Source organism: Panthera pardus, unplaced genomic scaffold (genome assembly GCF_024362965.1).
Source record: "Panthera pardus isolate Hobbes unplaced genomic scaffold, ASM2436296v1 HiC_scaffold_20, whole genome shotgun sequence".
NCBI classification, from domain to species: domain Eukaryota; kingdom Metazoa; phylum Chordata; class Mammalia; order Carnivora; family Felidae; genus Panthera; species Panthera pardus.
The window spans coordinates 57270581-57297473 of record NW_026526766.1 but is presented as its reverse complement, the minus strand read 5'-3'; the positions used below and the strand labels follow the sequence as shown (position 1 = coordinate 57297473).

The 26893-nt window shown below is 46.8% G+C and overlaps 3 protein-coding genes across 18 annotated transcripts in view; 2 read left to right on the top strand and 1 right to left on the bottom strand.

Moving 5' to 3' along the window:
• The window catches only part of TMEM8B (transmembrane protein 8B), a 68666-nt gene that overhangs the window by 18010 nt on the left and 23763 nt on the right, over positions 1–26893 (bottom strand). For 2 of the 16 annotated variants that reach the window (XM_019454527.2, XM_019454521.2), the window contains 3 exons: positions 25194–25340; positions 24944–25083; positions 23774–24693 (listed from right to left, as the gene is read on the bottom strand). In XM_019454527.2, the coding sequence (XP_019310072.2) occupies positions 24312–24693; positions 24944–25083; positions 25194–25340 (669 nt within the window). In that variant the 3' untranslated portion in view covers positions 23774–24311. Of the gene's footprint in view, positions 1–9542; positions 9754–15961; positions 16088–17421; positions 17535–23773; positions 24694–24943; positions 25107–25193; positions 25341–26893 lie in introns of those variants that run through there. The other 14 variants (XR_002081457.2, XR_002081459.2, XR_002081461.2 and 11 more) reach the window with 14 other exon arrangements.
• Positions 10800–11780, top strand: LOC109270156 (olfactory receptor 13J1). The gene has a single exon (XM_019454537.2). The coding sequence runs from the start codon at positions 10818–10820 to the stop codon at positions 11754–11756; it is 939 nt and encodes a 312-aa protein (XP_019310082.2). The 5' UTR covers positions 10800–10817; the 3' UTR covers positions 11757–11780.
• LOC109270155 (olfactory receptor 13C7-like) lies at positions 20438–21454 on the top strand. Its single transcript, XM_019454536.2, has one exon. It carries the CDS (start codon positions 20438–20440, stop codon positions 21452–21454), a length of 1017 nt encoding a protein of 338 aa, XP_019310081.2.

Here is a 26893-nt window from a genome sequence, read left to right as displayed (position 1 = left end):
GACTACAGTGAAATTAAATTAGAAATCAAGCTGAGATAAATTTTAAAAATTTAAGGTTTACCCAATGACCTCTATTTGTTTGGAAATTAAGAAACACACTTCTATAATAATTATAATAAAAGAAATAATAGTGGAAATTACAAATTATTGAGAACAAGAGAGAAATAGCACATATCAAAATATGTAGAGTGAAATTAAGGGAGTATTTCTATTAGGAAAAATAAACTCTGAAATTTAACAAACTTAAAAATTGAGAAGAAAGCCAAAGTGAGTAGAAGGAAGAAAATAATAAAATTAGAGTGGATATAAATCAAATAGCAAATAGAGAAACAATAGGGAAAAATCAACAAAATCTAGAGTAAGTTTTTGAAAAAACTACAATCAACAAATCCTGAGCTAGACTAATAGAAAAAAGTGAAAAGACTCAAATAAATAGAATCAGAAACGAAAGAGGAGACACTACAACAAATGACAGAGAAATTAAAAAGAACATAAGGAATTACTATGAACAATTATACACCAACATATTGCATAATCTAGAAGAAATGGATAAATTCTTAGAAACCCATAACCTATGAAAACTGAACTGAAAAGAAATGAACAGACCAATAACAAATAAGGAGATTGAATCAATAACCCAAAACCTCCCACCAAAGACACACTAGGACCAGATGGCTTCACGTGTGAATTCTACCAAACACCCAAAGAAAAATTAAAACCAAAAAAAGAAAAAGAAAAAAAAAAAAACACAGAACAAGAGAGAACACTTGCAACTCATTTTATGAGGCTAGCATCACCTTGATACCAAATGGAAACACAGCTGCCACAAGGGAAAAAAACAAAACAAAACAAAACTAATATCTAATATCTAACTAACAAGCTAATATCTAACTAATCTCTATCTTACTATCTAACTAATATCTAAACTAACAAGCTAATATCTTTGATGAACTTACATGCAAAAATCCTCAGTAAAAATTTTATAAAACTGAATTTAAAAACATATTAAGAGGATTATATAGCACAACAAGTCAGATTTATTCCTGGAATGCAAGGATGGTTCAACATACAACAATCAATCAATGTAAGACACCACATCAACAAAATGAAGAACAAAAAACACATGAACATCTCAACTGATGCAGGAGAAGCATTTGACAAAATTCAACACTATTTAACTATAAAAACACTCAACAAAATAAAAATAGAAGAAAACTACTTCAACATAATAAAACTCATATATGAAAAACACACAGCAAACATCATACTCAAAGGTGAAAGACTGAAAGCTTTTCCTCTAAGATCAGGAACAAAGCAAGGATGCCCCCCTTTCAACGTAGTACTGAAAGTTCTAGCCACAGAAATTAGGAAAGAAAAAGAAATAAAGGCAACCTAATTGGAAATAAATAAGTAAAGTTATCTCTATTTGAAGAAAATCTGATATTTAGAAAACTCTAAAGACTTCACAAAAAAAGCTGTTAATGATAATAAATGAACTCAGCAACATAGCAAGATACTACACACAAAAGTCAACACACAAAAATCAGCTGCATTTCTATACATGAACAATGAACAATCTGAAAAATAAATAACAAAAATAAGTCCATGTACAATAGCACCATAAAGAATAAAAGACTTAGGAATTAACCAAAGAACTGAAAGACTTGTACAATAAAAAAATACAAATATTGCTGAAAGAAATTTAAACAGGCATAAATAAATAGAAACACTTCCTATGCTCCTGGATTGGAAGACTTACCATCCTTTAAATATCAAAACTACCCAAAGTGACCTACAGATTCAGTGCAATCCCTATGAAAATCCCGAGGACATGTTTTGCAGAAATAGAAAAACTCATCCTAAAATTCAATGGAATCTCAAAGGATACTGAGCAGCCAAAAACAATCTTGTAAAAGAAGAGCAAAACTGGAGGACTCACACTTCCTGATTCCAAAACTCCCTACAAAGTTACAGCAATCAGAACGGTGTGGCATTGGCAAAAGGGGGGGGGGGGAGAGAGAGAGAGAGAGAGAGAGAGAGAGATCTATAAACCAATAGAATAAAATAGCCCAGAAATAAACTCCCACACATATGGTCAAATGATTATTGACAAGGGTGCCAAGACCATTCAATGGGGAAAGGACAGTCTTTGCAACAAATGGCACTGGAAAAACTGGGTATCCACATGAAAAGAATGAAGTTAAACCCTTACCTAAAGGGATCCCATACCCCCAAATTAACTCAACATGGATTAAAGACCTAAATGTAAGACCTGAAACAATAAAACTCTTAGAAGAAAGCACAAGACACAAGTCTTATAACATTAGATCTGGCAATGACTTCTTAGATATGACACCAAGGACATAAGTAACAAAAAAACATTAGACAAACCGGACCTAATGAAAAATTTTAAACTTTGTGTATCAAAAAATACTATCTATAGAATATAAAGGCAACCTACAAAATAGGAGAAAATATTTGCAAATCATATATTTGATAAGAGATTAATATCCAGAATCTATAGAGAACCTCTAAAACTTGACAACAACAACAAAAAAAACAATTTAATTCAAAAGTGGGAATAAGATTTGTGTCAACATTTCTCCAAAATGATATATGAATGGTCAATAAGTACATGAAAAGATGCTCAGTATCACTCATCATTATGGAAATGGAATTGAAAACCACAATAAGTTACTACCTCATGCCCATTACAATGGCTATTATTAAGAAAGAAAACAGAAATTAACAAGTTTTGGCAAGGATGTGAAGAAATTAGAACTCTTGCATGCTGTTGATGGGAAAGCAAAATAGTACAGCCACTGTAGAAAATAGTACGAAGCTTCCTCAAAAAAATTTTTTTAAAGAATTGCCATATCATCCAGCAATTCCACTTTGGGTATATACCCACAAAAATCAAAAGCAGGGTTAATATTAGCATAGCAGCATTGTTCACAGCAGCTAAAACATGGGAGCAACCCAAGTTTCCATCAACTGATGAATGGATAAGCAAAATGTATATATACATACAATGGACTATTTGTTAGTCTTAAAAAAGGAAGAGATTCTGCAATGTCTACAATAAGGATGAACCTTGAAGGCATTATGCTAATTGAAATAAGCCAGTCACAAAAAGACAAGTACCATATGATTCCACATAGTAGGCTCATCTTATTTACAATTCCCTATTGCCTTGTCTATGAATTCAGTTTCCATTTACTATCTCCAGGAATGATGATACAGGAGCTGAAGGAGTTACTGAGAGGATTTCAGCTGGGCTTGGTGGCTCCCCATTCCTCCTGGGACTCTTCTGTGAGTCTCTGGTTCAAGCATTGACAATTACTGACTCAGTTGGAAGGCAAGCATCTCTGATGCCCAACTACCTGAACCTGCCTGCTTGCTGCCGAGTTAGAGTCCCTAACCAGTCATCCTGACGGTTGCCTCAGGCCCTTCCCCCTGTTCCTGGTAACTGTTGCCTCTGAGCTGAGAACCCCCAAAACCACTGTCCTTACTGTAGTAATCCCTCCCTTATTTTTTTGGCTGTGGTTTCTTCTAACAATCCAATCTCATTTGCTTACCATTTTCAGCAATTCCTCGACATTTCTGGTCTGCTGGTAGCACTGTCTCTGATTTTTCGGTGCTGTTAAGAATTTATTTTCATTTAAACATGTAAAAGTTTTATCTTCTACAACTTTTGGGGAAGCCATCCATACAAGTGTTGAGTTTCCAAACTTGGCTGGTGCCAAGGATTCAAGATCTTACTTTCTGGACCAAAGTTGATATATACTTTTCTGATTTGTAAGTTTATTGATATGAAAGGCATCCAGATTCATAAAAGTAAAGGTATATTTGAGGTTTTGGCCTCATTGAAAATGACATAAAGATAATTATAAAGCTTAGAGAAAGGACGTATTAGTGAATAGACTGCTGGATTCTGAGAGAATAGATTCTTTTAACGTTTATTTATTTTTGAGAGACCAGAGCATGAGCTGGGGAAGGGCAGAGGGAGAGGGAGACACAGAATCCCAAGCAGGGCCCAGGCTCTGAACTGTCAGTGCAGGGCCCCATTCAGGGCTTGAACTCACGAACAGTTAGATCATGACCTAAGCCGAAGTCAGAAGCTTAACAGATTGACCCACCCAGGTGCCCTGAGAATAGATTCTTTTAATACACATTTGGTCTCTTCCCTCAGAAGCTAGTAGAGCCCAAGGTGACAGGGGGCACAGCCACATAACTGGGGCACACAGATTTTATGCCCACCGGATTCCTTGATCTGTCATCCTGCCACCATTGTGATCTCCCTAGGCCTGAGCCTTGGAATTCAGGGCTTCATAGCTGTTCCAACCACGTCCTCCCAAAGATCATCAAGATTGGCCTGATGTCCACCAGGTGGAGCCCAGAAGCTAGAGGCCATCAGCTCACCCCCAAATCAATCTTGCATCTCTGACAAGAATAAAACACCAAGAGGCAGAAGGGTTTATCCCAGAAATATAAGAAGAGTTTGACCTTGGGAAAAAATATATATTGATGGAAATCACTTCATTAACATATTAGAAGGAGAAGAGCTCTATGATCATGATGGATACAGTAAAAGATCTGGATTAATGGAGAAACAAACAATATTCCTGGATGAGAAAATTTGATTTTATAATGATGTCAATACTGCCTCCCAAATTAGTTAACAAATTAAAGGCAAAATCTCAGAGGAGATTTCATGAAATTTGTCAAAATGACTGCAAAATGTTTCTGGAAAAGGAAATGTGCTAGAAAAACCAAGATACTATTGAAAAAGGCTAGTAAAAAGGAATTTGACCTAGAAGATATCAATATAGACTAGTAATCTACAGTAATTAAAACAGTGTGGTATGAGGACTGTAAGAGACAATAAAATTTATTTAAAACATAATATTATGTCTAGAAAGAGATCCATAAATATATGAAAAATTAGTATTGGTAAACAGTGTTGCAACAAATATAATGCTAGAAAAATGCATGTAATCTAGTGAACAGATATCCTGGTTTAGGGAGGGAGGAATGGATTACCCAGGAACATGAGGAAACTGTGGGATGACAGATAAATTCTCAGTCTTGATTGCGCTGATGGCTTCATGACTATACGCTTATGTTAAAATTCATCAGATTACATGATTTAAATATAAGCAATTGTACATCACTTATCGTTAATAAGACTAGAACAAGAAAGCATGCTTTAAAGCCATATTTACACATGATTACAAAATTGATCTTTCTATGTAGATATGCATATGTAAAGGACCAGAAAAATATGTAGATAGACACACATAAAATTAGAACACTGGCTACCTTTGGGGAGTCAGGGAGAGGGAGCATGAAGGAGTATAACTTTTACATCATACACTTTTGTATTCTTTGCATCTTTTTTTTTTAAGCTTATTTATTTATTTTGAGAGAGACAGAGAGAGAACAAGTGGGGGAGGGGCAGAGAGAGTGGGAGAGACAGAATCCCAAGCAGGTTCTGTGCTGTCAGCATGGAGTCCGATGTGGGGCTCAAACTCACAAATCATGAGATCTTGACCTGAGCTGAGATCAAGAGTCGGACGCTTAACTGAGTGAGCCACGCAGACGCCCCTCTTCATGTTTTTTTAAAAGAATGTTCTGGGGGTACCTGGGTGGCTCAGTCGGTTAAGTGTCCCACTTCAGCTCAGGTCATGATCTCACCGTTCATGAGTTCGAGCCCCATGATGGGCTCTGTACTGACAGCTCAGAGCCCGGACCCTGCTTCCAATTCTGTGTCTCCCCCCTCTCTGTCCTTCCCCCGCTTATACTGCTCTCTCAGTGTCTCAAAAAATGAATAAATGTTAAAAAAAAAAAGTAAAATAATAAAATAAAAGAATGTTCTATATGTATAGCTTGTATAAATACATAAAAAGCTAATAAAGTCACTTGTATTTTAAAATAGTTAAATAAAAATCCAACAACAATAACAATAGCCAGCTCTAAAACGACCCTATTTGATAAAGAGGCCCTCCAGCCCACAGAGGCATGGACTCTGAGAACTAAAAGGAACCTCAAGGAGCAACCATCAAGATGCCTGTTTTGAGGTTGGAGAAGAGGAGCCGGGTGCAGTGAGAGGCACCCAGTCACTGCCTGACCTGGGCAGACCTGCTTTGCACTGAGGGAGATGCATTCAAGGGCAGACAAATCAGCGTCACAGAGCAAACCCCAGACACTGAGCCAGCTCCTTCCTCTCTAGAGCAGTTTCCTTGTCTCTACAATGAGGGTGGGCCAGGATGGTAAATATGGACTCCTTGCTCTGATATTCTGTAATTCTGTTTGTCTCTTTTCATCTAGTTCCCTCCTCGTTACACTCTTTCCAGATTTTGCATTTTCTTGAGATCCTTATGACAGTTGAACCAGGACCTCTAACTCTCCTGGAAAGCACCCCTGCCTATCATTTGTGTACTCACCATTCATTAATGTTTAAATTTATTCGCTGAGAGCTCTTTATGCATTTATTTAACTGCTCATCCACTCACTCATTTACTCATTCTATAAACATGCTTGGGTCACACTGGCTGGGGACTGATCTGTGAGTGCGGATCCCAACCCTGAGTCACTTTCTCCAACTTTTTCACACCAATTAAGATTTCCAAATAGACTCTGTGTAATTGGGTCTTTGGGACATCATCCCTGAAGCACCCCAAAGTTTCTACACTGGGTACATTTTCCCTTCTCCCTCTAAATTGCCTTGGGGATTGCACAGTCCCTTGGCACGTAGGGAGCTCTGAAAGGTGCCTACTCCATTTGACCTGCCTGCTCCCTGGGAGGCTGTCGGCCACGATGGAGCCGGGAGCCACCCAGGTCAGGGAGTCCCTGGGAGGTCGCAGTAAGCTACTGAGTGCCCTGTTCAGCCTTGAGCCCATCAGAATTTCCTAATTCCAACAAGTATGATACTCTTCAGAGAACCTCCCACTGAATTTTGAGTACTTTACCTAATTCCACCCAATTCTAAAAGCTCTATTTAATTCTATTGAGTTGTAAACACTTCACTGAATTTTGCAAAAGTCTAGGCATGTGTTCTTAGTTGGGAAAGCTGAGTCAGTGTGAAACCCCATGTCCTGCTCACCAGGGTTCGCTGTGTAAAGGAGGCTTGGGCCCACTTCTTTGAACTGTGTTCTCCTAGCTGCAGCCAAAGAAGGTTCCTGGTGTCTAAAGTATATTCCAGGGAACAAGGGACATGAATCTGAAAAAGCCTCAAGGTAAGTAAAAAAATGGAGATATGGGGGCAGATGAAGGGGACTTGGCTAGGAGTCAGGACCTCCAAGGAATTACTGGAACCTTGGCTTCCCCTTCCAACTCAGTGTGTAATGATGCTGGGCAAGCCCTTCTCTCTCTGGACCTCAGTCTCCCCATATGTAAAAAGGGGTTGGTCTACGTGAGCTGTGAGACTCTTCCAGTTCTGCCAGGCTGTCCTCCAGATTAAGAACAGCTCATGTTTGTCACCCAGCTGCTCACTCCCAATTTGTCTTAGTTCCATGAAGTCACATCAAGACAGGAAGAAGTTGATGGCTTCAACTTGGCCTTCAGAACCTGGGGGAGGAGATGCCACCCTTGTGGGCTGGCAGGGTAGGCAACAAGCGAGAAGTGAGTGAGAGAGAGGTGAGTGCCACCTTGAAAATGCCAGCAGGGCTGTGCACAAAGGAGAGAGGGCTCAAGGTGGCCCGGGAGAAACAAAGGAAGGCTCCCTGGTGGGGGTAGCATCTGAACTGGTTTTTAGGTAGCAGATGGCCAGGAGTAAGGCAGAGGCAGAAAGGACACTGTAGACTCTGCAGACAAAGCTTCCTAGCCCTGCTTTGAGAACCAGAGTTCCATAGCATCCATACACATCCCTTCTTGGCCCCTCTTCCCAGAGGCCCTCATCCCCCAGCTAAAGGGGAGACAAAAGAGCAGGGAGAGACAGCAACTCAGCACACAGGCTGGAAAGCAGACAAGACATTAGAGCTGGTTTGGTGACCATGTCCCTGCTCTGATGTTTCTCTGTCTTCCTGGTTCAGTCCAGACAAAGTTTGCTCCCTACCCCAAGGGCTGTTCCTTCTCTACTGACACGTCCAGGGTCGCAGCTTGGTCTCCATTCATCCTAGTAGTCCTGCTTGGTCCTCTGAAGCCCTGGCCACAAGTCAAAGGATCCGTACTACCAGGTGTGTGTGTGTGTGTGTGTGTGTGTATGTGTGTGTGTGTGTGTGTGTGTGTGTAAGAGAGAGAGAGAGAGAGCCCATGAGAGAGTGCCTGCTACACATATGCATACACTCACGTGGATGACCATACAGGCACATACATGAGCCCATGTGTGGCATATACACGCACAGGCACGTATGTGCATACGGGGGGGGGGGGGGTCAAACAGTTGTTTGTACCCACACATGGAGTTGGGGGCATATATGGGGACATTACGTGGGTGTATGTATATTGCGATAGAGAGCCAACAGCTGCTTATGTTTGTTAGTGACTTTAGGGGATAGATTAAGGAAGCTATGGCATGGCCCAACTACTGGGGCTTCAGGAAAGCACAGTGCCCCCTCTATGCTGCCCACAGCCCTGGCACAGCGCCTGCTGCTATTGGCACTCTGTTAAATAGAGGTGCCCCTCCATGAGCCCTGTCTCAGGTTTTCCCGGCCGAATCTTGGAGGGAGCTTGCGGATCACACTCCTCTACCCCACAATGTGTCTAGACACAGTCAAGAAAAGGCAAGACCTTCTATTTGAGGTCCCAAGACTAGGGCAGAGCTCTCCCTGATGCAGAAGAGGCCCTTCGTTCCTGCAGTAGGACCCAGAGCCCTGGACCCTGTGTTTATTCTGTGTGAGAGGAAAGCGTCCACAGGGACCACTCGCCTTGAACTTTGCTGGGTGGTGCAGGCCCAGTAACACCCAGAGACTCCATACTGGGAAGGATTTTTGTGACCCTTAGCATGGCTTAACAGAAAGAGAGAAAAAAAAAAAAAGGAAGAAGTATGTCCATGGGAGAAGTAGGCTTCCTGTCACTGGAGGGCCGCAAACAGAAGCAGGATGAAGCTAGGCATGGAAATTGGAGATGATTTCTGCATAGAAATGGTTTGAATTTAGTGGCCTGGGAGCATATTTGTTCCCCTAATGCCTAGCATGATGACTGTAATAGGAGCTCAATCTCTCCTTCATTCTGGAATGGATAAACACAGGAGGAGTAAAAGAAGGAAACTCTCATGCAAGTGAGGCACGGACAGGAACTGGTGCTCACTCTAGATCCGGGCTTGGACAGCGTGTCCCATGGGTTTATTGACATCTTGCAAGTGTCTGAAACACTAAGTATGTCCATGGGACATGTTGACACATGCTCATTACCTGGTAAGAAGACTGAGGGGAGAATGTGGGAGAAAGATGTTCATCCATTGTGATTAAAGAACAACCAACATTTGGTGCTCGACAGAAGCAAATCTCTGCCGTGAGCATGATGTCAGTGCCATGCATTTGGGAGGACTAGATTCTAGGCCCACCTTGCCAGAGGCTTACAATATGACCTCAGCTTCCTACCTGTGCAATGAGATCCAATGGATTCACCTCTCAGGGAGTTTTCCATGCAGATGCCTTAGGAATTCATGAAGTCAAAGCAGCTCTAGCTCAGGCCCAGAGAAAATAGGAGGTTTGGGGCCAGGCCAACTAGTCCTTCAAATTTCAGCTCAAAAGCCTGTGATGAAGGCAGATTCTGAAGGTCAATCCACACACAGTAGCTGACAAACAGGCCCTGTGGAAGGACAGGTTGGATGAGCCAACTGATAAGCTCAGAGATCAGCAGCCCCTCCAATGTGAGGCACAATGTATGCTTCATGCATGGAGACCAGAGCTAACCTGAAGACACAGATCAGATTTCTGCAGGCTGAGAAATAAGGGAAAAGGGCATTCCCAACAGTGGGAACAGTATAAAGCAGCTCAGAGGTTCCTTAAAGCCAAGAGGAACCTCAGGAACCATCTAGCCCAGGGATTCTCAAGTGTGGCACTGTGGCCAACAGAAGCAGCATCACCCAGACAAACTGAGTGAGAAACTCTGCGGATGGAACTCCACAATCTGTATTTTAACAAACTTTCCAGGTGATTCTAGTACACATTAATTTGAAGACCTCTGATCCAGTATACTTTTTTCCAAACTATGTTAATAGAATATTTATGTGCTATAGATTAATGTAAAAAGAATGATACCCATGGTCAAATAAGTTTGGGAACTACATGCCCTGTACCACTTTTGGAAAGTTACAAATCACATTGGCATATAAGGCTCTGAGAAGTCCTGCAGTAAAGAACTTTATTTACTTTCACTTAATCTAGTGGTATCTCAAATTAATTTTTCAGATTGCCTACTAACATTTCCATTAACACTCTCTTAGGGAAATGCTGATCCAGATCAATGCTCACTTTTCACGTGGATGAATTGCGGCCTAGAGGTGTGCAAATTGTCCAAACTCGAGGACAGACTGTGCATAAAAGCTGGAAAAGGCCCAAGCAATATACTTCAACCCAAAAGATGTTCTTTTTTTTAATGTTTATTTTTGAGAGAGAGAGAGAGCACGAGCAGGGGAAGGGCAGAGAGAGAGAGGGAGACAGAGGATCTAAAACAGGTTCTGCAATGAGAGCACAGAGCCCAACACAGGGCTTGAACTCATGGACTGTAAAGTCCTGACCTGAGCCAAAGTCGGATGCTCGACTGACTGAACCACCCAGACACCCCAACCCAAAAGAGGTTCTGTGGGCTCTCCACCACCGTACACCCTCTTTCCCTCCATCCCAGCTGTGTGCCCCCTTAAGCACTGCAGTATGGGGCTGGTCAATAGGACAGAGATCTCTGAGTTCTTTCTGAAAGGGTTTTCTGGCTACCCGGCCCTGGAGCACCTGCTCTTCCCTGTGTGCTCAGCCATGTACCTAGTGACCCTGCTGGGAAACACTGCCATCCTGGCAGTGAGCGTCTTAGATGTCCGCCTGCACACGCCCATGTACTTCTTCCTGGGCAACCTCTCCATCCTGGACATCTGCTACACGTCCACCTTTGTGCCTCTGATGCTGGTCCACCTCCTGTCAGCTCAGAAGACCATCTCCTTTATTGGCTGTGCAGTCCAGATGTGTCTGAGCCTGTCCGCAGGCTCCACAGAGTGTCTACTGCTCGCTATCATGGCCTACGATCGCTACCTGGCCATTTGCCGGCCACTCAGGTACCCCGTGCTCATGAGCCACCGGCTCTGCTTATTCCTGGCGGGAACCGCCTGGGTCCTCTGCCTCTTCAAGTCGGTGACTGAGACGGTCATTGCCATGAGGTTGCCCTTCTGTGGCCGCCAAGTTGTTAGTCACTTCACCTGTGAGATCCTGGCAGTGCTGAAGCTGGCATGCGGCGACACGTCAGTCAGTGAAGTCTTCCTGCTGGTGGGCGCCATTCTGCTGCTGCCTGTACCCCTGGCATTCATCTGCCTGTCCTACATACTTATTCTGGCCACCATCCTGAGGGTGCCTTCAGCCGCTGGGCGCCGCAAAGCCTTCTCCACCTGCTCGGCACACCTGGCTGTGGTGATGCTTTTCTATGGCACCATAATATTCATGTACATGAAACCCAAGAGCAAGGAGGCACGCGTCTCTGACGAGGTCTTCACGGTCCTCTATGCTGTGGTCACACCCATGCTGAACCCTGTCATCTACAGCTTGAGGAACACGGAAGTGAAGGAGGCTGCCAGGAAAGTGTGGGGTAGAAGTTGGACCTCCAAGTGAGGGACACCTGGGCTCTTTAGGGTAGTGGGTAGAGGGAGGACAGGTGTGGTGCAGGGCTGTGTGGCTGGAATCTTCACCCCAGAAAGCAGCATCGAGTCCCACTGGGGCCGCCACAGTGCTCACAAAGTGCTCACAGTGCTCACAAAGCATCGCTTGGTTCCTCCCCTGGCATGGCATGGCCTGGCCAGCTCTCGGCACCACCGCCTGCACCTCTACAGCAGCTCCTGGCTGGCCTCAAGACTTCACTCTCAGTCTCCTTCCACTCTATCCTCCCTGGGGGATAGATAGAGGGGCCTCTAGATACAGGGGCCTTTTTGAAAAGCACATCCGATCACACCCTCTCCTGACTGAAACCCAGTGGCTGCCCACTGCCCTCAGGACAAAGCATAAGCTTCTCAGTGGGGCATTCAGGGCCCTCACAAGCCGGCCCTGCTAGTCCTGACTAACCCCTGGGCTCCTGCCCCACATTCCCCCTCCTGACAGCCACACGTGCCAGCCAGGTGTGAGCCCCGGGATTGGCCAGCACTGCCCAGCTCTGTGCTCTTTTGGCTCTTCCCACGAGGCAGCACAACTCCACATGTAAAAGGATGGCCTGTCAAGGGCCAGCTCGAATGCCACCTCCCCCACAAAGCTTTGCCCCTCCCTGAGCTCCTCGTGCTTTATTTTCAGCGTTACTATAAGAGCAGAGAGGGTAAGAAGCCACTCTGGCCCACAGCCCAGCCCTGACCAACCCTAGGCCTCCCATAGGTTTCTTAAATACATTCACGAACACATCAGTGTAGGGGTGATAGTGGCAGAGCCTGGGGTCCTTCCTGAATCTGAGTGGAGCTAAGTTCAGAGATAACAGGCATGGTACCCAGGGAGGTGACGGTAGAGGAAGTGATGAGGCCCAGAATCCATGATTTCCAGACCCGTCTGGCCACCAGGGCACCCATCACCCTGAACAGCCCAGGGCCTGTGTTCCCGATGTCTCTCTTGAGCATGAAAAGCAGCCTCTTCCATGCCTCCCAGCCCAGCATCCAGGCCTCACCTGGCTTTGGGGAGACTTGCTCTATCCTTCCTTATCTCATTGCAGGGATCCTGCCAGAGCTGCCCCTTCCTGGTGCTCAGCCTCTTCTCAGCTTTCCTTTCCGAGAACTCAGTGAGCACACAGCAGAAATGGATGCAGATTCACAGGGCATCTCCCTTCCCTGCCCCCCTCTGGTCTCAGTGGTACTGTCTGCGTGATGGGGAAGCTAGCCTTGGCCTCCAGGAAGCAGTCCAGCTCTCCTGCCTGCCCCCCACTGCAGGAAAGCAGAATCCTTGCTTGAGCCCTCTGTTCCCCTCCAGTCCCTCTTTCTGCTTCCCATGTCGGTCAGAACAGAGGCACGGAGGAAAGAAGCACAGCCTGCTCGCTGAAGCTCAGCCCTTTCTGACCAGGCCAGAGTGAAGGCTGCCCACAAAGATGCCCAGCTTTGATGCCAGGACAAGAATCTGGATGTTATCAGGTGGGCATTGGGGGTGTTAAAATCACATTTACTTTTAGATTAGTGATTAGATATCATTTTCACCGATGAAATTGGTGAAGAACTTTTTTACTGTCCGTTGGTAATGAAGGTGCAGTGAAGAAGTAATGTCATCCACTGCTGGTGAGGGTGGGAATAAGTTAATACAAATTCCTGGCAAAATCAGCCAGAAGTATGGGGGCGCCTGGGTGGCTCAGTCGGTTGAGCGTCCAACTTTGGCTCAGATCATGATCTCATGGTTTGTGAGTTCGAGCCCCGCGTCGGGCTCTGTGCTGACAGCTGGCAGCCTGGAACCTGCTTCAGATTCTGTGTCTCCCTCTCTCTCTACCCGTCCCCTGCTCGCGCTGTCTCTGTCTCTCAAAAATAAATAAATGTAAAAAAAAAAAAATCAGTCAGAAGTATGAATCAAAAGACTTAAAAATTGCTGGACTCTGTGACCTAACACGTCTACTTATAGGAATTAGTCTAATATGATCATTAGAGGTGCAAAGATCTATGAATAAGGATATATATATATATATATATATGGACATTAATCACAGCATTATTTATAGTAACAGGAAGTTGTAAGAATCTTAACATCTAATCATAGAAGAATGTCCAAATAAATCTTGGTGGTGTCCAATAATAGAATATGATGCAGCCTTCAAAAAATTCTTATTTTCTGAAGAATATTTGATAATGGAAAATGCTCCCAATGTAGTTAAATAGAAAAAAGCAGAATTCACAACTTTGTATTCACTGTGATCCCAATATTATTTGTTTAAGTATTTTTGTTATGGATTTATGAATAAGTATATATGCAAAAAATTCTGGGAAACTATGACAAAATATTAAGAGTTTCCACTGGGTGGTGGGGTTAGATAGGATTGATAGGTTAGATAAGGATTGTTTCTTTATTTAACTAATTCCAATATTTCCAATATTTATAACATGAACGTGACTTAGAACTTAAAAATAAGGTGATTCATTTTTAAGAAATGGATGATCTCCTGGCTCCAGAGTAGAGCACAGATGAGAAGGCCTCCAGCCTGAGGGGCATGCAGTGAGGAAGCTGTTGCCATAATCCATAAGCCAGGCTCTCATGAGGCCTGACCAGGCGGGCAACCAAGCGGAGAGAGGGCAGCTGGGAAATATTTGGGATCTACAGATGACTACAGAGGTGGACGAGAGAGAGAATGGCTTTGTGGGTTGAAGCTTGGGTTTCAGGCTTATTTGGGTGGGTAGCGCTGCTGCCCCTTGAGACAGAGATGGAGAAAATGAGAGCAGTGAGGGGATGGTGTTGGGTTCCAGGTGTCCATGGGCAGCAAGAGGGCACTGGTCCATGACCATGTAGAAAACAAATAGTACCAATCTTCGAATGTTTTACTTTGACCTGTGATCTTGATAAAAATTCCAAAAGACAAGACATAGTATCACAGGAAAATCTGTAGCTGCCACTGTTTTAGTGAAGGCTGTGTTGTAGTTCCTAAACTGCATCAAGTTGTTATTCTTTATTATGAAGGAAAGGGAGGGGCACCTGGGTGGCTCAGTCGGTTAAGAGTCCAATTCTTGGTTTTGTCTCAGGTCATGATCTCACAGTTCGAGTTCGAGCCCCACATCGGGCTCTATGCTGACAGTGCAGAGCCTGCTTGGGATTCTCTTTCCCCTCTCTCTCTGCCCCTCCCCTGCATGCTCTCTCTCTTTCTCTCTTTCTCAAAAGACATACACTTAAAAAATTTTAAGTGAAGGAAATGGAAAGGAAAGGAAACATAAGGAGATAGGAAGGGAAGAGAAGGGAAAGGAAACCTATAGAGACCCGTGATTAAATCCCTGACTTAATCTCCCTCACAAGTGCTCAGGGCCTCATACTCTAGACAGCGATTCACTTTGCTAAACTTTCACGAGTCCCCATCCTCACAACATTCCTGAATGAAGTGCCCCTTTTCACAGACCAAGACACGCAGGCCTGCGGCAGGGGGTCACAAACTCCAGTCCTCAGATCCAAGGGGCAGGACAGCAATGAGACTCAGTCAGAATCTGTCCCGTGTGTCTCCTGTGCCCACCTCACTGCAACCAGGCCCTCCTGGGAAAGCACAAGAATCCTGGGGTGTCCAAGCCCCACAGCTCCCAAACCCTCAAACTTGTGTGGTTCCAGAGTTTGAACTTTAAATTGGGCAGGGACTGAGAGGTCCCCCGGGGCCCAGAGCAGGAGAGCTGTGTGGCAGGGGACCAAGAGCTGGTCCTGGAGGCCTTGGCCCTGGCCCATCCCAGAACAGTGTGTCTGCTTGTAACGAGCTCAGCACTTGCCGGCTCTGTCTCCCAAGCCTCGGGTCAGAACACCTGGCAGCCTGCTCCAGCTACCTGCAGGTGCTAATGTCACTGGGCAGTAGGTGTGAGGTAAGGACAATCGATCTAGCATGTGGGCTGTTCTCATGAAACCTTTTTTCAGTGTATGAAAACCGGAATATTTGCTTGTGAAAGAGGACGTAATGATACTAGTAATATTGGCTACCACTTACTGATTACTTATCATGCGCCAGGCTCTGTGCTAAGAGCTCTGCATGCCTTGTCTCGCTGGATCCTCAAAACTACCCCACAAGGGAACACTATTCTTATCTCCACTTTACAGGTGAGGAAGGTGAGGCTCGGGAAACTGTGAGCAAGTGGCAGGTCTGGGACTTGGGCCCTGGTTGGTCTGACTCCAAAGCCCACACTCACCTGCTCTGCCATCCAGCGAGGAAGTAGTGAAGCTGGAATCCTAGATCCAGTCATGTCAGGGAACTCGTAACGGAAGCTTTGGTCCTCTTATTCCCATCACCTTTCTTTTAAAATAATTTGTGAAGCCTAAAATAAAATATCAAATGGTTCAAACTAGTCGCCAGTCAATGAAATTGATACAATTTTTACCTTGCAAAGTAACCCTGGGTCTGTCAGACCTCAGGGTTGGAAGTTGCTAGACAGAGTGAGGAAATGTTTCAGGGGTTACAGAGTACTAGAAGTCACCTAATTGAGTGCTTCCATTCACAGAAGGAGAAATTTGATGAAGGTCATACAGCAGAATCAGAACAAAGGCAACAATCGCTCCTGTCCCAGGGCTCCCAGTCCTAGCTTATGGCATCACCTTGACTCTCAGGAGGTCTAAATCTAGGGCGTGGAATTAGACAATTGTTCTCAGACACTCGGTTTGCTATCTCTGTGTGAATCTGATTTTCCAGAACATGACAGAGCGTGAGACATTGGCAGATAGATGCCAGAGTGGTTTTCTGAGTGTACTGTGAGATAATATCGTACCCAAATACTCAGCAATATTTCAGGTTCTCCTCCTCCCAGCATGTGGTAGGATTACACAGGGCCAGTGAAGTGTGGGCAGATGTGACACATGTCACTTCTGGGGCGGAGCATGTAACTGCTGGTGTGAATGCCCTAGTGTGTCCTTCCCCAGCCATCACAACCTGTGATGTCCAGATGGTGGAGCCTCCATCAGCCAGGATCTCTGAGGAAGACAACATGGAACAGAACCCCCTAAAGACCTACAAAGGACATGTAGCATGAGAAAGAAGTAAACCTTTGTCATGGTAAGCCACTAAGATTATGTGTTACTGCAGCAAAACCTAGCTCATCTTAACTGATGCACCCGGGGAACAGCAGCCGCTCTCTGGTGTCCCATCTTGTGGCCATGGAGCAGAGTCAAAGCTGTCGGTTACCTGGACACATGGCATTTTCTAGATACAGACCTATTTCTTTGGGGCCATAAGTCTGTCACCCCATGAGCTGGTTCTAATTTCCATGAATGTATTATGATCAGACTCCTAAATTGTGAGGAAACCCACTACTCTCTGACTTAGCTCTTCAGAAAGAGCAGGAGCCGTGACAGGGAGAAGACTGGCACCCCCAAAGTTCTTCTCCCAGCAATCACAATGGTCGCATCCTCTGTTGCTGTGTGTGTATTGGTGGGGGAGGTGATCTCAAAGTGAGACATCTGGGACGAGGGTTTGGAGCAGCGGAATAGCACCAGATCTCAAATGGCAATCATCGACACTGCCTGGGTGCAGGCACCGAGGGTAACAATGATGAATCGGACATGACCCTTTGATTAAAATAGCTCACAGTCACTTGAGAGAGGGACAACACACTACAATGCAGGGCAGAATGCAATTAACCTGTGCTTATAGCGGTAAGCATCATGTTGTTGGGATGGTCAGTTCTAGGAAGGCATCAGAGCGGGCTGTGCAGAGGAGGGGTGTGAGAGCAGAGCCTTGAAGGATGAGTGGAAGAGAAAGGCCTCTCCAGGCTGAAGAAAGAGTATGAAGAGGGATGTGATAGGAGTGTGTGGGGTTTGTCCATTAATGGGGAGTGGTCTGGTGAGGCTGGAGCAGGTGTGTGTGTAGGGGAGATGGGGCAAGCGGGCAGGCCACAGCCTGTTTTCAAAAGCCCTCAAATGCCTCTGCCATTCCCACTTGGTCTTTTTGTTAGAGAGGAGGGTGAGGAAGAGAAATGTGGGGACAGGTGGTTTCCCACCTTTCACCTACTTGGGAACCCCCCGCCCACCATGCGTCCACACACACACACACCCGTGTCAGGTATCAGAATTTGAGGTTAACATAGCTCAATTTGTAAAAACACACCGAGTACAGACCAAGCCCTTATTCTTGCATCTGAAATGTTGTGGGTATAATCCATGAAGTGATAACCTAGGAAAGGTGCTTCCTTTTAACTTCTTTACAGATTTCAAGTTTTACTTTGTCTTTACATCCTAGACTCAAAGAGAATCTCAGAGGTTTCTAAAGCCCAGAGAGAGGAAGGGACGTGCCCAAGGTCACCTAGCATGAGGGAATGAGTGTAAAGTATTCGGACGGAAGCCACACCAGCCTCTGCTGTATTCTCAGCTCCTAGCACAGGGCCTGGCATATAGTAACTGCTCCACAGTTATCAGTTAAATGAGTGAATGAATGAGCCACCATCATACTCAGGCAATTCTTTATCTTTTTGCCAAACCTCAGCAAGAGAAACCCTGCCCTTAATTGTTCATGTGGATAAGATGTAAGGTCCAGCGATGACCCAGATTAATCAGCTGCCTCTGTATCTCCAGAAACACCCTTAACAGTCACCCTAATTCAGGCCAGAGAAGGGAACAGTGGCACTGGCTCTGGGGATGCCGGGGGTCATGACAGACGCTGGAACCCTTGTCAGGAGGTGGCGAGCACAGATCCAGCAGGTGCTCTGTGACTGAAGATGCAGCCTTTGATCTGGATCCTCATACAACATGTAGCACTAGGCAGCACACTAGCACCTTTGCGGGTCTGCCTCATCTGAGCTACACAGCACCTCCATTTTTCAGAGGGATTCTGAGTCTCAGATAAGCCATGTGACTTGGTCAATCTCACGCAGCTAATTAGTGCTGAGTGACGCTGGGGTGCAAAGCTAGGTTTTTTGAATCATGCATTGAATATCTGTTGAGTGACTGCTCTTGGCATCACTCACTGTAGGAGGTGTGTGAAGGAAGGAAATGGGGTCCTGCTCTCTAGTAGAGGGGACGGGTGCACAGCACACTGTAGAACAGAGGGACAACCAAAGGTGGAGGGACCACAAGAAGGGAGCATGTAACCCCTCATGGAGCAGGGAGAAGAGAGAAAGAGAGAACAAACAGGGCTCTGAAGGATGATCAGGAAGCCCCCACTGGGGAAGGGAGGGAGGACCTGCCTCTAAAAGGGAATGCCTGGATGGCTGTCAATTAAGCATCTGATTCTTGATCTCAGCTCAGGTCTTGATCTCAGGGTTGTGAGATCATGCCCCGTGTTGGGCCCCACAATGGGCATGAAGCCTACTTAAAAATAAATAAATATAAAAAAATAAAATAAAAGGAAACTTCTTGGGCAAGATGTAGCCCTGGGAAAAGACAAGATTCATTCAGCAGAGGATGACCCGTCAGCTCCTACAAATGCTAGATGCAATGAGGAAGAGGAATGAGGGGAAAAAAATCCAGCCCTGACAGACAAACAGAACTCCAGTGCTGTCACAGGACAATGGCCTCACAGTCAATCCAGGAGTGAGGTGACTATATCTTCTGTATGTTAAATGTCACACTCAGCTCCTGTTTCTGCTTTAAACCAGGGGTTACCTGGGCCATAAGACAGCCTTCCTGCCTAACAAGACTGCTGTACCTTAGGGACATTAGGGCTCCCTCCTGACACTGGCATTTCCCAAGGAGGCAATGAGACCAGCTCAGAAGAGCAACGAAAGCCACCTGAGAGAGAACTGCCACCTCTGCCTACCCCTCCCTTTTAAAACTAGTCACTGAAAGACAACGCCCCTCACAGATTAGAGCTTGGTGTTCCCTCCTCCTGAGACATCATTGTCAATATAATTTATTCTATAAGGCAACATGGAGGCCAAGAAGTGAGTCACTTGGCTTGCATGACCAGGGTTAGATCCTGTGACCAGTGGCTCTACTGGAATTTTATGTTCTTATATGATCTTCTAAAAATCAATGGATGAGGGAAGGAAAAAAAAATTGATGGATGGCCTATCATTCCTTAAAGACAGATGACCACATGTCAGGCTTACACATCTTGTGGAGTGGAAATGTTTGACCCTTAATGCCCAAAGGAACACTAGATGAGCCCATCACCCATCACCCACAGGCCTTCCAAAGTTCATCTCACCTAATTCAGGGAAGAAAGGGGGCAACCTTATGATAGGTGTGGTATGTTTCTGTCCATTTATTTTTCTTACTGATGTACCCACAGCACCTAAACAAGACCTAGCACAGAATAAGTATTCAAAACCCATGCAGCAAATGAATGAATCTGAAATACCATGAGCAAAATTCAACCATATGGAGTCATAACCTAAAAAAGATGCTTCCCTTAACAGCCAAGGACTCTTTATATTACAATGGAGTGTGCCAAACGTGAATCCTACCCTTGTCTCCCCTGCACCCACCCTGGGGAGAACAACAAAGAGTCTAGGGGTCTAGAATGTGCCTCATCTCCCTAAGTTACATCACAACTTGAGGCAGAGCTGAGGGCCAGCTTACAGGCCTTTAGTCCAATCCTCTCATCAGATGATGAAACTAAATTGCAGCGGCAGGGCTGACCTGCCCCCAGTGCACACATCCAGGCTGCTTGGCTCCCAGGTCAGCAAGAGATTTTTCTGAGAGCTCTGTGGTCCAGACAGGGAAGGAGGGAGAATGAGATGGCAAACCAGACGGCTGTGACAGAATACATCTTGCTGGGGCTACACGAGCACCCTAACCTAGAGATGGTCCTGTTTGTGCTCTGCCTGGGCATCTACTCCATGAATATGCTGGGGAACTCCCTCCTCATCGGGCTGAACATGCTGGACCCCCACCTGCACAGCCCCATGTACTTCTTTCTCAGCAACCTCTCCCTCATGGACATCTGTGGCACATCCTCCTTTGTGCCTCTCATGCTGACCAACTTCCTGGGAGCCCAAAGGACCATCTCCTTCCTTGGTTGTGCCCTGCAGATGTACCTGACCCTGGCGCTGGGCTCCACGGAGTGCCTGCTCCTGGCTGTGATGGCATATGACCGTTATGTGGCTATCTGCCAGCCGCTTAGGTACCCAGAGATCATGAGTAGGTGGACGTGCTTGTGGATGGCAGTGCTGAGCTGGGGGACAGGTTTTGCCATTTCACTGCTGCAGTCCCTTCTCACCTGGAGCCTCCCCTTCTGTGGCCACAATATCATCAATCACTTCTTCTGTGAGATCTTGGCAGTGCTGAAACTGTCCTGTGGGGACATCTCTCTCAATGCACTGCTATTAATCATGGTCACGGCTGTCCTGACGCTGGCCCCACTCCTCTTCATCTGCCTGTCCTACATTCTCATCCTTGCTGCCATCCTTAGGGTGCCCTCTGCCGCAGGCCGGTGCAAAGCCTTCTCCACCTGCTCTGCCCACCTCACAGTTGTGGTGGTTTTCTACGGGACCATCTCCTTCATGTACTTCAAGCCCAAGGCCGAGGACCCCAACCTGGATAAGATTATTGCATTGTTCTATGGGGTCGTGACGCCCTCACTAAACCCCATCATCTACAGCCTGAGGAATGCAGAGGTGAAATCTGCTGTCCTAGCCCTGCTCTGGGGAGACCTGCTCTCCAGGAAATTGTCCCACCTTCCCTGTTGCTCTTCAACTGTGTCACGCAAGACAGCTAGGTCCGTCATGGTAATGACTTCAAATCGCAGTGGCTGAAACCCACAGGGTTTGTTTCTCACTCTTTCGGCAGGTCATCAGCAGTAGACTGGGCGGGCGGGTCTGCTCTGACCATTGTTTTCATCCCTCAGGGTATCAGGATGATAACGCAGCTACCACCTGGAACATTGCTAGTCACCATGACAAAGCCTGGCTGGCTCTTCAAGCTTCACTTCCACTTTATCCACCAATGCAAGCACATGCCATGGCTAACATCAAGGGGGAGGCGAAACACACTCGCCATGTGTCTGGAAGGAGCGGGAAGACTGAGAAATCTGTGAATAGCCTAACGGTTGCCACGCCATCCTACAGTCAACCCAAGAGCCACTAGAGACGTGCCTTCCTTTTCTCTGACCATCACAACCCCACACATCGAATTAGTCACTAAGTTGAGAAAATCCACCTCCTAAGAGCTCCTAAATGGGTCCCTTCCTTTCAATGACATTGCCTCAAAAAACCTTCACTCTCTCTCTCTCAAGTATCACAACAGCTGTGTCACCATATTTTTGTCCTCCAAACTCTCTTCAAAATCCTTCCTCTGCACTAGCTAATGCCCATTCAAAAAAACCCAAACAAAAACAAAAACACCAAACTGATCATGCTACTCTCCTGCTTAAATCCCCCCAGTGGCTCATTTCCCATGGGATAAAAACCAGACCCCACCTCTCCATCCAACCTCATACTGGCTGCTTGCCTCAGCCCCACTCCGCCCACACACACTCTCTGGGCCCAGGCCCAGCCAAACTATTCCCAGTTCCCCAACAACTATCAGTCTGCCCTGCCTCTGTGTCTCCCCCTTGCTCTTCCTTCCTGTGTCCAGACACTTCTTGACCTTTAGCTAACATCTACTGGCCACTCATCACAGACCAAGCGAGGCACAATACTGTGTCCTAAGTGCTTTACTCACTGGGGACCATTTGGAATGACAGAAATCTCAGTGGAGGAATGCAATATGGACACTGGTGACCAGAGAGAACCCTCTCCCAACACCTCGGCATTACGGAATCATTCAGCCCTCACTCAAATCTTCCCCCCTCTTCCTGAAAACCCCTCTGACTCCTCCTAGCTGGGTGGGGTCTGTCCCAGCTCTGTGTCCCTCTTCAGTGCCTTCTGTACTCTGCAGACTCTGTTCTGAATCCCAGCTATTTGGGTTCATGCAACCTAATGACCTGAGTCTGTACAACCTAATATGAAGAAAATGTATTTCTGATATGGCAACAGACACCTAGCCCACATCTCTTGGCTCACCATTCAGTCAGCCACATCACTCTGCTCAGCGCCCCAAGGAAAAGAGAATGCAGAAAGCAGAGAACAAAGGGACTTTTCCTGGCTTTTGAGCTTCCTAGGCTCTAAAGTCTTAACAGAAGAGTGTTAAGGCATAGACAAAAGATTAGGGAGAAAAACTGAAAAGGGAGACTTCTCCACCTCCAGATTATTAAAAGATTCCCTAAGCTAGGGAGAAGAAAGAGAGAGGAGAGGATGCAGCAAGGGCACTGGCACAGAAGGGTCCAAAAGGAAGAGGCCCTGGGCCCCAATCCCGAGGACAAACCCCTGGACAGGGTTCCAGGATCTGAAGGATGGAGCAACTCATGCCTTGCTGGTCAAGTAAAACTCCAAGTAGTCCCCCAGAGGAGAAATGGCTTCGAGGGCAGCTGAGACCTCACAGGTCTTTGCATGTGGCACAGAAGTCAGGAGAGCCTCAGCACTGAAAAGGGTTATGCAGATGGCACAGGAAAGCGCTCGGGGATGGCCTGCCTGCACTGCTGCCTGGGGACCAGGTGGAATGTGGGAACGCTCAGGGGATGGGTGCAGTGTGGACCCCGGTGACCAGAAAACTCTCTCCCAACATCTCTGCATTATATAAGACCCTTAAGACTCAGCTGTGACCCTTGTGGAAAGAGAAGAAATCACAAACTGACGAAGGATGTTTCTCGGGCAAAATGGGGACTCAAAATAGAAGTTATGTACCGTGATATTTCTTGCACGTTTGTGACTTGTACCTGCTAATCCAATTTCCTGAGACCTCAGCTTCCTTTCCTGTTGGGTGTGGGCACCACAAGGGAGGTCTGTCTCGCTAATTTAAATCATGTCAGCACATACACACACACACACACACACACACACACACACACACACTCACTCACAACTCCCTACTCCCAGTGAATGCAGCCAGCCATGAGACGATGAGAGGGCAAAAGCCTCAGGCAAAAGCTCCAGCAGCTCATTCTGGCTGGGTTCCCACCACCCCTGCTGATTGCCTCAGACCCTCTCTTACCCTCTCCTCCCCACACCCTTGGCCCCAGGAAAGAAGGCAGCACAGAACCAGCAAATACTTCATTGGAGACACACCAGACTCCACCTGCATCAACTCAGAATACCAGCCGCCCCAGCCCCAGCCCCATCTGTCCTGCAATTTCCCTCCCAGCATAAGACAGCATGGCACAGCCCAGATGCTGCCTTGGGAAGGAAGCCTGAGGCCAGAGTTGCTGAGCTGCTGGGAAGATCTGGAGACTCAGTTTCCCCAAGATGGACTCCATTTCCTCGGGAATGATGCCATGTTCTGAGAGGGCTTTGTCTCCCGGGGAAGGAATCCATGTCCTTAGGAGGGCTCCATTCCCTGGGAAGGACTCCGCACCCCTAGGAGTGACTCCTTGGTCCTGAGGGGCTCTGTGGCCCTGCACAGGCTCCAGTCCTTAAGAAGGACTCCATGGATGCAGGAAGACTCCAAGCCTTCAGGAAGTGCGCCAGGCCCCTAGAAGAGCTCCATGTCCTCAAGAAAGACTCCGTGGCCTCTAGAAACACGACCTGTCTCTTATCCCTGGGACGGCTCCACATTCCCAGGAAGGGCTCTCTGCCCCTAGGAAGGGTTCATATTCCCCAAGGGCAGGCCCAAAGACCCCCCCTCAGCTGGCACAGATGCTGCTGACAGTGGCCCCTCCTGGGCCCACAAGGCCCAGCTCCTCCTGCTCATTGATGCACAGCTGGTAACCGCAGCCCCGGGCCCGGGCTCCAGATGGGACCCGGTGGTCAGTCTTGGCACGTGGGGGCAGCAAGAAGCCCACACTGCCAGCGATGAGCATATGCCAAATGCTGTGAATGTAGAAGTAGTTGTCTCGGGTCTCCACAAAAGCATAGAGTAGGACAGCACTGCCTGCAATAAGGCTGCCCGGGCACAGGTAGAAAAGCCAGCGGCGCCACGTGGGTGGGTAGCAATGCCGGCGGCGGACGCTGCGTACTGTCTGGGGGAAGCAGAGAAGTGGGACTCAGGAATACGAGGCCTTGGAACCCGAGCCAGAACTGGTCATTCTCAGGCTTCCCTGGAGCCCTGGTCGCGACCTGAAGGCACCTGCCAAGACTGGAGTGGGCACCACGAGCAGCGCCATGATGATGACCGGGTCCAAGCCCATCTTACATTGAGGACCAGACACTCAGGGCCCTGCACCCAGGTCCTTCTGGGACTCCCCCCTCCCCTAGCCCTCCCAACCTTACCCAGGCTGTGGCCAAGATCCCCAGGGCGAAGAGACTGGGTCCGAGCAGGTTCCAGAGTCCATGCCGATCAAGCTGTAGAGCCATAGACAGCAGCATAGCCCCCAGCAAATACAGCACCTGGAGAAAGAGGACTCCGGGGGCTGGGCCGGGTGGGAGAGGGGCACTTGGCAATGCCCCCAGGGAGAGGTTGGGAGTGAATTTCAAGTAGACTTTGCCTACGGTTGTCCCCCAGGGCCCACTCTGGACTGACCTGCTTGACCACAGGCTGTAAACGAGCCATGGCAATGACAGTGACCCACACCGACATTAAGGAGCCCAGGAAATCACAGAACTGCAGCACATCGTAGTCCATGATGCAGAAAACCACAATGCCTGGCTGGTCACAGGCATGGTAAAACTGGAGGAAGAAATGACAGGCATTGAGAGAACCTGGGGCAGTAGTCCAGGTCCGTGAAACTGGAGAAAGAGACCATGAGGGTAGTATACTGCTGTCAGAAAAGCAGAGGTCAGAGATCACAGACTGAGCAGAACTGGGAAATGCCTGACTGACTCCCTGCTTCTGAGAAGAATGTGGTAGGGAGGCCTGGTCTGCTTCACAAGCTGTATGTATCTGGCAGCCTCACCCTCCTAATCTTTCTGCTTCCGGAATGTACTGTGGTGAGCACCAGGCAGGCAGGGGATCCAGGTCTGTCAAACTGAGGCCAATCCTTCCCTACTTCTCATGCTCGCCATGGGTCCCACCTATAATCCCCACCCCTGGCCCAAGCTGTGGGGCTGGACTCTGATCTTGTGGCCAACCCAGACCCTAAGCCACCCCTGCATATCCCAGTCTCCTCTGATAGCTCAGCCTCATCTTCAGATGCATTCATCTTCAGGCTTACATTACCTGGCCCTCTTCATCCCCTCCCACCTGATGTCATGGGCGGAGAGATGAAACAGTAAGGAAAAAGGCAGTCCCTAGGCCATGGATAAGAGCATGTCACTTTACACCATGGAAAAGAATGTAGGGAAGGGACAGTGTCCACCTATCCTCCACCGTGGGAAAGATGGTAAAGAGGAGAGTATTCAGGAGCTTCAAAGGGGGTGCAGAGGACACAGGTGGAACTGGATCAGACTATACTGGGCACCCCCATTAAGGAACCAAGGTCTGCAGTCAGCCGTCCTTGGTCTGTGGTCCCAACTCCTCTGCCTCTCTGGACAATGCCTCTGGCATCCTGTGTTCCCTTATTTGTAAAAAGGGCTACCCAGGAATAACCTGAGTTCTCTTTGCCTTAGAACATTTACTGTCACCTCTCTCTGAACTTCCATGTAGAATTTATGTGATTTATTTATTGGTATCAAACACTAATCACATGTATGGTTTTAGGACTATCTTTGGTGCAAAAATGACGGGAACATATATCCCTCTGTGTCATGTGCTATGAGCCCACCCAAAGACAAAACAGGACCTATGAGGACAAACAGCTCCAGACTGAAAACGAACATCATGGTGGCATGCTCACTCCCCCATCACCTGATACTGTCCCTGCTCTGGGTCAGGAAGACTAGATCCTTATGGTGATGAAAGAAGAAAATTTAAATGCTATAATGGGAGAAAAAAGGTTTTTGACCTATATAAACGATGAAAATCTACTCATTGGAGCTGACCTTGAGACATACTAGCAGATTTTAGGGGATCAAAAAAATTTCTTAAGATTCTGTGAAACAGTATGCTTGATCTCTGTCCCCTGCATGTCACCCCAGGTCCTCAGGGAGCCATGGCTACCAAGGGCATCTCTTGATCAGAGAAACAAGCTGGTGTCATTGCCAGGGTTGGAATGAAATACATCAGGCTGAACTGAAGCTGGGGCAGGAAAGCTGTGTTGTACCACCCAAAGGTGGCCTTTGAAGCAGCTTCATCACTGACTGAAGGGACCCTTTAGGTACAACTTGCAGCCCAGATCAACTTCT